The 11,345-nt window shown below is 30.7% G+C and overlaps 1 protein-coding gene across 1 annotated transcript; it reads left to right on the plus strand.

Annotated features, from left to right (window-relative positions):
* The first annotated feature begins 4,993 nt into the window (after positions 1-4,993).
* On the plus strand, positions 4,994-8,597 carry LOC126725512 (uncharacterized). Its single transcript, XM_050430275.1, has 3 exons — positions 4,994-5,663; positions 7,749-7,820; positions 8,226-8,597. Exons 1-3 carry the CDS (start codon positions 5,115-5,117, stop codon positions 8,226-8,228), a joined length of 624 nt encoding a protein of 207 aa, XP_050286232.1. The 5' UTR covers positions 4,994-5,114; the 3' UTR covers positions 8,229-8,597.
* Positions 8,598-11,345: the final 2,748 nt, after the last annotated feature.

Genomic DNA, 11,345 nt, shown 5'->3' on the forward strand with positions numbered 1-11,345 from the left:
TACAATTAATGATAAATGAAAAAAGTTAAATGTAACTCATAGTGATATTAAAATATTATTTTTATAATAAAAAGAAAAAGAGAGAGTATATACAGTAAAATCCTCCATATTCTATTCATTATATTATGACCGTTATTACTTCATCGGCCATAATATTGTTTCCTTTCCTCCCTCGGATATGATTTTGCACCCAATTCTAATTGAGTATATCAAACTAAAGATAGTTTTTCGGAACCAAATCTTGTCCTAATAGAATTTTGTGACAAATTAATGAAGTATTCTACTTTACGAAAAAGAAAAAGGACAATAATACAAATGGGTAAAAAGGAAAAATACAAATAGGAGAGATTTCTTCGTTGACACTCAAAACTACGTACTCCAATAATGGAATGAACCACTGCACCCTTCGACACTATAAGATCAGAAATATACATGTACTGATATTCTCTTTAAACCAACAATCTAACTTGTACATAAGGGTGACAATTTTTATTTTTTTTTTGGAGAGAAATGTAAATGAGTTAAAGTTGACACTAACCAACATAGTATGACTTGATTCATATAAATAAATATTTTTTTATCTAATATAAAATTAAGTAATTAAAATAATTCTATTTATTATATTAATATATTCTTCATCGAAACTCTAAGGTTTTTACTTTTTTAACCCAAAATAAAAAGAAAAAAAAAATCTGTTCTTTTTTTATTTGTGGTAGATTGTGCATTTCTTTTGTAGAGAACTTTAAGAACTATTTATTTGTAAGATATTAGTATTTTATGATATTCTTACAAAATGGATTTTGTGTAAAATTTATTTGTTTATAATCTATATATATATAAAACCGAAGCCTCTGCTGGCACCACAATTTTCCACGTCACACAATATTTAAAAAATAAAAACATTATAACACCTCAAAACCCTAGCAACCTTACCCCTCTCTCAAGTTAAGAAATACCACAATTTTCCACGTCATCACAATATTTAAAAAATAAAAATAAAAACATTATAACACCTCAAAACCCTAGCAACCTTACCCCTCTCTCATGTTAAGAAATATAAAGCCACAGTTTCTGCAAACTCTCTCTCTCCAAACATAAATATCAAATTCAACCCCTTTAATTTCTCTTTATATTTTTGAGGCTTCTATAGAGTTATAGTGAGTTATGCTAATTTTGTTTTGTGTGTGTGTGTGTATAGATGGTCATAATACTCCGGTATTCCAAGAGAAGTTTGTGTTTTCATTAATTGAATGCCTTAGAGAGATAAGTGTTACAGTTTGGAACAGTAATACAAAAGACGATTTCATTGGCAGCAGAAAGTAATTACTTTGTCTCATATTTTTGTTTTTTGAATTGATTTTGTGTGCTTTTTAGACCCTTTTGGATCAATTTTGTTAATTGGGTGTTTTTTTTTTTTTTTTTTTTTGATAGGATCCAATTGGGGAAGGTTCTTTCAAAGGGTTACGACGACCGCAGTTGGTGTCTGTATACTAATAGTGGGGGGGTAAGTGCTATAAATTACTAACCCTTTTAAGTGTATAATCTGTTTCTAAAATTATCTATAATATTTTGTCCTCCGAAAATTTTATCTCTTTAATTTTAGTATATTGTGTTTCTTAAGCTATAGACAGATTTTCTTTATTTCTTATTTTCAATAATAAATCATTTTATTACAATACTGGTAATTGTTTGAGAAATCCAATATGTTCATATCTCTATAGAATAGAGAATAGTAGAAGCCAATTTTATTACAACTACTTAAATTGAGTTGACTTAATTCCGTACAATTACAAAGTATAGCATGAAAGATAATGGAATTAATTGTTGTAATTTTTATTTTCTTTTCATGTTTTGAATTTCCATGTTTTTATTGTTGATGAGAAATTAAGGCTTAGTTGCACAATATGTGTAAATTCTTCAGAAGACTACTTTAAATAGTAAGTCAATGTGTCTCTTACATTTGGATATTAGTTATAATTATTTTCAAACGATTGTACCAATAAAAGTGAATGTGTATAAATTTTGTTTAACTATCCCGTGCATCGCACGGGTTAGCGACTAGTTATTATAATTCATGAGTTTATAAATATAAAAATATGCTAATCATCTTAGGTAATTTTTTTAAACGGGTTATATCATGGGTAATTATATGGTCTTAGGTAATTTTTTAATGACCATTATTTCTCATTTCTAACTTATTGTAAAAATTCAATGTGTAAGATTTAATGACACTTAGGGTCAAATTCTCTCCTCCCTACTCAATAAGGGATTTGAATTCAAGTTTTTTTTTTTTTTTTTTTTTGAATTAAAAAAACTAAATAATACCATTAAACCATAAATTTCTTATCAAGTAAATCATCCAATATTATAACTAGCTCAATATGACATAAAATCATATTCAGCCTTTTGCGGTTTTTAATTTTTGGCACGAGGATGTCGATCCCTGATTGATGAGTCTAGACAAAAGTCACATAATCTTGTTTAATATCTTTAAAAGAGAATGTTCATTACAATTTTTGGAAAATTTATTTGTCTTGTACAGTTCGTTATATTTCAACTTCTTTGGAAAAATCTGGCCCATATGATCTTTAAATTTGGAAACATGGACATTTGCAAGTACGGTACACATGATTGTTTTCACTCTGTCCATTAACGTTATGCACTAAATAGTTAAATTACTACTTGGATATTTCGAAACTGATTGAATCATGAGTTGGAGAAGTTCTATCTTACAACCTGAGCGAGCTTCGAAACGTTTTGCTAGAAAGTGTGAGAAAGATTTTATTTGAAATTTTAAAACATTTACTACCACTAGTCCACTACCAATTTGGGGAAAAGAAACTGTGGAAATTTTCAAGTGTTTTTTTAGAAAAAATTGAATACCAAGTAAGCTCGCTAAGAAGTTTTGTAATTTGGTGATATCCACTACTCTCTTTTATGACAACCGAGATTCAACTCCTCATTTTTATTGTCGTACCTATCAAATTATCATAAAAGAATAATAATTTAAACTTCTAATTTTTTTTTAAAAATCTCATCCTTGATTTCTGATCTCAACTACCAATAATAAAGATCATAAAAGCAAAAAGCCTTGTAGTTGTAGCTCATTTGACATGTCTCCATTCACAAATTGTTTAAGGGTTCAACAGAGGAGATGTTCGAGATGTAATGTTATAGTAGTATATTATTGTATATATATTTCTAACCATCTAAAAAAAACCATAAAATATCACTAACTTTTGTCCTGCTTTTTTAATATCTGTTTGCTGGCATGATAAAATTAAAAATGCTACTAGTCATAATGGTTAATGGATTAGATAAGAGAGAATCTTAGAGCCCCAAACTCAAACAAAGGGGAAAAAATCACCTCTTTCACATTGCAAAGCTTGAATATTTCCTTCTATATGATTGTCAATTTGTCATTGCAAAATAACACGAGTTACGATTTTTATGGCAATTTTTATAATATATAAAATGCCTATTATAATTAATCTAAAAATATGCATATTATAAATACCTATAATCTTTGATTGATAATCATAATGAACTCAAAATTTTGAATGTAAAGATAAATGAAAAAAAAAAATGATAAAATTTAGCTACAGAATTAGTTGTAGCTTAAGGCTACAACTTTACTCAATATCTTTTTATTGAAGTTGAATTTTAACAAATCTATCATTGGATTATATCTTCATCAACAAATTGTTTATATTGTAAGTTTTTGTAATTTAAAATTATGCATAAAATATAAACTTATAGTTTATATAGTAAATAATATCTGATTAACAAAAAATTTAATATCTGTATATATTAAGAGGATTCAGAAGTTAGTTATTGCTTTTTTCCCTGTCAAAAATACCCCTAAATTAATTAACCAACAACTTAAAAATGGGGTTAAAATAGTAAATTGAAAAAAGAAAATTAGTTATTGCCTTTTTTACTATAAAAAATATTCCTACCTTGTCTGTATATATTAAGAGGATTCAGAAAGTTAGTTATTGTTTTTTTTCCTGTAAAAAATACTCCTAAATTAATTAACCAACAACTTAAAAATGAGGTTAAAATAATAAATTGGAAAAAGAAAGTTAGTTATTGCTTTTTTTACTTTAAAAAATACCCTTACCTAAAATTTAAAAATGGGGTTAAAATAGTAAATTGACAAAAATAATAAATTCATACTTCTACGTTGAAATACCTTCCTGCTTCTAATAAACTCCTACTTTTACGTTGATTTAAATTCCTACTTCTACTCACTAACTCCCTACAAAATAGGATTACTCTTTTGTAAATTTTAAAACTCCTCCAATCTACAAGACTCACCCCACGTATTCATTTTTTTTACTTCATCACAATGTAATTGTTTCTTCTATCCTCCTTTTTTTTTCAAATTTTTTTTTTTTTTTTTATAATTTCATTACACCCTTAGTTTTTTTTATTTGTGATTGGAAAAAGTAGAAATCCCAAATTATAATAAACACAAATTATTAATTTTTATCCAAAAAATAGAAGAGCCTCTGAGCACATACGTGAGCGCGTGCTCAGAGGTTAATATGTATGAAGAATGTAAAAAACAAATAATTTAAATGTTAGATTTTCAAAATATATAGTAATATTTATTTTATTAAGTAAGGTTATAGTTTTATACTACAATAAATTTTGTAGTTAAATTTTGTCAAAAGAAAAAAAAAATAACTATCTAAAATGAATCTTGACAATCATGTGGAAGTTATTCAAAACCCCAATCCATTTTTATCAATTTTATCACGCAAAAGTCCCATTCCCACATTAGTCAACATCTTCAATAATTTTGAAAAAATGTCACAAACAAAAAAAATGTCACAAACAAGTTATTACTAGGAAGTTGGCAGGGTACCCCACCACAATTTCCTTACACAAAAACAAAAAATTAAAGAACAAACCAACAAAACTGTACCAAAACCCTTTCATTTCACCAACCTATCCCTTTCAAGTTTCAACAACAACCAAAACAATGTTCACAAAATCTTAAAACTCTTTTATTATTTTTCAACAAAATTTCTAAGTTACAACCCTTATAGTTTATACCCCAAAGCCCAAAGGGCCAAAAAAAAACTCCTTGTAAGTCATAATTCACAATGGCATTGGCACATTCCAAAGCCGAGTATTACACCCACACCCACTTACCCCCGCACCAAAACTACGTCGTTTTGACCCCTTACTACCCGCCTTTCAACAGAAACCGTTGCCGCATATTCTGTACCGTTTTACTAATCCTCTTAGCCGCCACCGTGTTCTTCTTATGGCCGTGCAATCCCGACGTGAAGATCATGCGGTTCAAACTGAACCGTGTGCATGTCCACACGTTCCCGCGCGTGGCCGTGGACATCTCAATCTTCGTGACCGTTAAGGTTCGGAACACCGACGTGTATTCTATGGACTACGCGTTTCTCGACGTTGGTGTCGGCTATAGGGGGAAGAGGCTTGGTCACGTGAGGTCTGAAAGTGGTCACGTGACCTCTAGAGGGTCGTCCTACGTGGACGCGGTGCTGGAATTCGATGGGGTCGAACTGCTGTCAGACGTGGTGTTCTTGCTTGAGGACTTGGCTAAGGGTACGGTGCCGTTTGATACTGTCACGGAGATTAAAGGCCACCTTGGCGTTTACATCCTTCAAGTCCCACTAATGGTAAAAACTGTCTCCGTTTAAAAAATTACTACTTCATTTTACTTTTATCTTGTAAATAACGTGTAATAATGTAATTTTAAAAAAAAAAAATTAGGGTGAGGAAGGTTAAACTTTGAAGTTAATTTTAGTTTGGGATTGAGTAAAATTGAAGTTGAAGTTGCCGGAAAATTTGTTTATAAGTTAGGCTAAAGATAAACAGATAAAATGCTAACTTGTAACTTGTAAGGGAGGTTCAACATTTTTGTTTTGTTTTTTTTTTTTTGAGAAAGAAACTTGGAAGTTAATGTCATGATTGTGTACTGAATTGGTACAAAGTGGGGTATGATTCGTTTGAGGAAGAGTTATAGATGCTGTAATTCTTGTCTTTTCGAATCAGTTCTCGTTGTCCCCTACCAAGGCCTATGGGATTTTTGTCTTGAATCCTGTCTAAAAAATGGTCTTTACTTTAATAGATATTGGGATTTTTTATTTTATTTTATTTATTTATTTTTTTTTTGTGGAGATGTTACTTATTTGAATCTTTTGGAGGTTTCAAGATATTTGGTTAGCTTTGAAGTTTAGAGATATTTTGGTCATTTTTTAAATCTTGGGAATATTTTGATGGTTTTGGCCCTTTTGGAAGTAATTTTCTTACTTTAAAATTTTAACACGTATTTCGGTCGTTTTAAATTTTGATGTATTTTGGAGATTTTAAGGTTACTATAGGTATTTTTGTCATTTTGAAGGTCTTAAGGTTATTTTGGTCATGCTAAAAGTTTCAAAGATATTTTGGTAAAAGATTTTAAGGCAATTTGGGTAACAAACCAATATGATAATCTTAATGTGAATAAAAACATCTTAAGAAACTAACATTTCACAAAAATCTGATATTATGTGAACTGTGAAAAACTTTATACTCTTTTAAGACTGAATTAAAGTTGAGTCATGTGTTTAATTCAGATTCTCTTTCTGGGATTCTTAATATCAACATTTTTTATTAGATATTATCATTCTTTCCAATAAAGTTTAATTTTTTTAATGAATCAGTCATTTCATTTCCAGCTCAAAAGAATTAATTTTAAAAATTCCGTACAATAATTTCTCATGTACATGCTGCAGTGAGTTACTGTGTTTGTTTCTCTTGAGTTTGCTCCAACATGGTATTCTGAGTTTTCTTATACTGTATTGATGTACTTGTTTCTGTGAAATAAATCTGCTTAATCATTGAAAAAAATTATTGAATTGTAAATTTAATCACATAAATTGTTCTTGTAACTTTATATATGGGATAAATTTTGTTTCCTTGAACCACCCAAGTCTCAACCTCTTTTTAAATATTAGAATTTAAGAAATCTAAACTTTTTATTTTTTAGGGGAGGTGGAGCTCATAATTTTTGACACAGCTAGGCTAGCTAGGTTACAAAATATTAATTCTTAATTGTATGGAGTAATAGATTTTTCAAAATTTTGGGGGGGGGGGGGGGGGTGAGGAGCCCATTTCTGAACTAGTTCTGCCTTTCGGTACTGGTTTCTGTGGTTTTCATGTTCAATAAATGTCAGTCACCCTTGGAGTTTATTGATTGAGGATTAGTTGGGGTGCCTAGAAACATTCAAGATAAGTTACTTATTGATGAATGATCTTGTATGGACATATTTGCCTTAATTTGGGAGAACATTTTGAGGAGCTAGATATCTTGGTGATTAACTTGGTATGCAATTCTGTAATACAATCATTAACCCAAATTCTTTACATGGAATGTTTTGCAAATGCTCCACACTGTTTTTTCCTTTCTATTTTATTTTATGATTTCTCAATGGAAGAAGTTGAGTTCCATTCCTTGTCTAGTTTTCCCTCAGATCTATCTAATGCATCCATTTTCTCATTGTAATTTTGTGATGCAACACTTTTGGTTTTGGAGTCTGTTCTGCCCTGCATAAAGAAAATGACAAGTTAGAATTTTTGTAATCCATACCAAATTATATGCTGGTACTCCACATTTTATTGTTTCTACTTTCTAACTATCATTCCAATTTCTCTAACTTTCCCGTGTTTTCAGAATACAATTCAAATTTACTGATACTGTGTTTACTGTAATTTTTTAACAGGCTAAAGTATCGTGTGAGGTGTTGGTAAATACGGTTAATCAGACCATTGCCCATCAAAATTGTTATGCTCGGGTAAGCAGAATAAGCTTATTATTCATTTCTATTTGTAGGCCAAAGTCTCCATTTTAGATCTAAAGAATGACACTACATATCTATGCATATACACCATAACTATCCTTATACAAACTGTAGAACTTTTCAATGGAGATTGACCATGACCCCATCCATGCATACAATGGGCTACTTTCCTCAAACTGCACCATAAAGTATAATCTAATTGCTGTAAAAAAATTTGGTTTGTTGCACATGCATGCATTGGCCGCTTGCAATTTAGTCATTATTGTGCAGTTATGGACAGTGGTGATTGATTGGTAGAGCCTTTTTTGCGGCGCTTCTTCGTATACTATACGACAATAAGCAGTCAATTTATGGAAACGGCATTGAATTTCTTATACTTACTTCTGTTTATGTTATCAGTGACGAATTTGAGTGCCGCACAAGGTGCCACGGAGCTAGAAGGTTCAATGGATGTCTTTAAGTTTCCTCAATCTGTACATATTGAGACAGGTTTGGATATGTGCACATTGAAAGCACAGATAGTCCATAATATTCTAGACCACATGCCGGATTCCTGCATCTTCTGTTATTATATGTTATATGTAATGGTGGGGTGGGGGGGTTTAACAATTAGGTTGTGATTGTGGGGGAAAAGTGATTTGGGTGTAAAAATATTTATTCTGTTAGCCTATTACCAGGGTTGAGTCCATATTTTTACTTGCTGTAATTATCTTTGTGAAAGTGCTTTTGGGAATCAGGCCATGGTTATGACAATGTTTTCTGAATTCTCCATCCCTATATCTAGTCAACAATCTGAAACTTATATTGATTAATACGTTGTCCGGTCTGGGGTTTATATATGGGTGGTTTTGCTTAGTAAATTGATTAGGATACAGACGATTGGAATGAAAAGGATGAGGTGCTTTGTGCAAGTGTGTTGAGTCTAAAATTGGACATGTACCTAGATTGATCAAGGTTATATAAGTGATTATAAAGATTTTTACGTGTGCTGATATTGTGTAGGCATGTGCCGATTAATTTTCCCTGGTTACATTAATAAGCCTCAAAACAAGAATTGTATAAAGGATTGATTTGCAAGTTCTTGATCCAAAATCAACCGAGTCCAAACAGAACCCACAACCAAACAAGAAAAAACTGGTTTGATCCTTCCAACCATACGTCATGACTACCCATGCTTTCTGCAAAGATCAGCTATATATGAGAGTGAGCCTCTGCAGATAAGCTTCACCACTTTAGCACTATCCTGTGTGTGATCACAAGTCCACTACCCAAAAAAAAAAAAAATTACAAAGGCCAACACAAAAGCAGCCCCTTTTCTGAGAATAAATCCAAACTTTTTTCTAAATTATACCTCACCTTTCCTTAGCCTCTTTACCTTCCTTTCCTTCAGCTATAAGAATGGAACCTAGGGAGCTATCCTAATTCAATCAAAAACATCATAACCTTTCAAAGAAGCATAACAAGAAGAAATATTGATGTGTCACCCGGATTTTCCTTTGGTTGGTGTCAACCATGACTGGAAGGATAGAAGAAGACAATTTGCATGGGCTGCGGGGACGGCCTCAGTGGAGGTGGTTAACCAGCAAGCCCTATTGAGCTACCTAGAGGTGTTGATGGAGGTGATGCAAGTGCAACAAAGAAGTACTGTCTGTGTTCACCTACACGCCATCCAGGTTCATTCAGGTGCAGATATCATCGGTCCAAGTATATATGGATAGGACGATTAGGACCCATGTCCAAATAGGTTTTATACTTTGTGTTGCATACAAGGGAAACTTCTGCTAAAATGTTATATACTTTGTACTTTTTTTCTAACAAAGTTCCGCAATATGTCTTAGTCTTGAAGATAAATGGCAATGGTTTTTTCTGTTTTACCCCTAAATAATCAAATGAACAAAGGAGATGAGTAAATGAGATTTGTTAAGTGGTAATGGTTGGTTGCTTGTTGGATTACTTGGATTACTGGGCTAGTTGATATAAGAAAGTGATATAATTGGTGTAAAAAGTGACATAATAGGTGTTAAGATTTCTAATAGAGGGAAATGAATATATTCATTAACAATCTTGACATCACCAGAGGAAGATCCCTCACGTATTTAAATATTTCAATTATCTCTAATTTTTAGTTTTTAGTTTTTTGAAAAATCTAATTTTTAGTTTGATGTGAGACATGTGGCAGTTGGTTTTGTGTGGTTTTGATTTGTTTTTTAAGATTAGAGATTTTTTTGTCATGTATCTCTCATGTGGTTAAAAATTGAAGGAAATTAGAGGATTTAAATTGGATGGAAGCCTCTTATGTTTTCTAGAATAAAGGTGCAATCAAATTAAAGTCTGTTACAAGTGCTGATATTGATTTTAATAACTATGATAGTTAAAACTAATTGGATTATGCTAAGAAACTTGTAACATAACTAGGGGTGGCAAAATCAACCCAAATCCATTTACCCAACTACTAAACTAAGACCCAAACCAACCCATTTATTAATTGGGTTAAATGGGTATTAACTATTAGCCCAATTAACAAAAGTATTAATTGGGTCTTACCTAGGTACCCAATTAGATCCAAGTATGACTTAATTATCATTTACCCAAATCACTTCAACTCTAAAATGCTCCAAAATCAATAAAAAAAAAAACCAAAATACTCACCAAAATGACTAAAATACATTCCAAATGTCCAAAATATCCACAAAACCTATAAAATGACCAAAATACTCCTGAAATTTCTAAAATGTCCAAAATATTCCAATATTATCTAAAATAAGCCAAAATATCAAAAAAAACAAAAAAACAAAAACAAAAACAAAAAACAAAAAACAAAAAACCTCTAAAATAACCAAAATAACACAAAAATCTTTAAATAAGCCAAATACCTAAAAACCTCAAAAATGACCAAAATATCTCTAGAACCAAAAACATGACCCAAATACCCTAAAAAAATGCAAATCAAGGCCGATTGATGATTAGGATGGGGATTTGAATGATTCGAGGACTTCTATTATATATCTTTCAAAAAATATTTCTCCAAAAATTAGGGGTTAATTAAATTGCTTTTGAAATTTCCCCACTTCCGACATCCTATTACTTAACAATTTAATTTTTGTCTATCTTTTTATTATTAATACACAATGCACTATACATTTATTACAACCCCTAATCCTAAACACTTACTAAATCCATCCATTAAAAAAAACTCAGTTAAAAATACAATCATTGAATACTCTTTTTAATATAATTATTACAATAAAAAAATTCAACTTGTACTCCATAAAATTTAAAAACATATTAAATGTAACATCAAATTACAAAACTATCAACCTGCATTTAGTTATTTGTAAACACAACATTTATTTAAACATAAACGTGCTCTTAAACATATCAGAAAATTAAATAATTGTATACATTCATTCCTTTTATGGATGAATGAATTGATTAAAACACATTTGATTGTGACATTGTCAAGGAATTTTCTAGCTTTAAACATTTATGGAAGGTATTTTGGTCATTTTAATAGTTTCG

The sequence above is a fragment of the Quercus robur genome, chromosome 5 (genome assembly GCF_932294415.1).
Source record: "Quercus robur chromosome 5, dhQueRobu3.1, whole genome shotgun sequence".
NCBI classification, from domain to species: Eukaryota; Viridiplantae; Streptophyta; class Magnoliopsida; order Fagales; family Fagaceae; genus Quercus; species Quercus robur.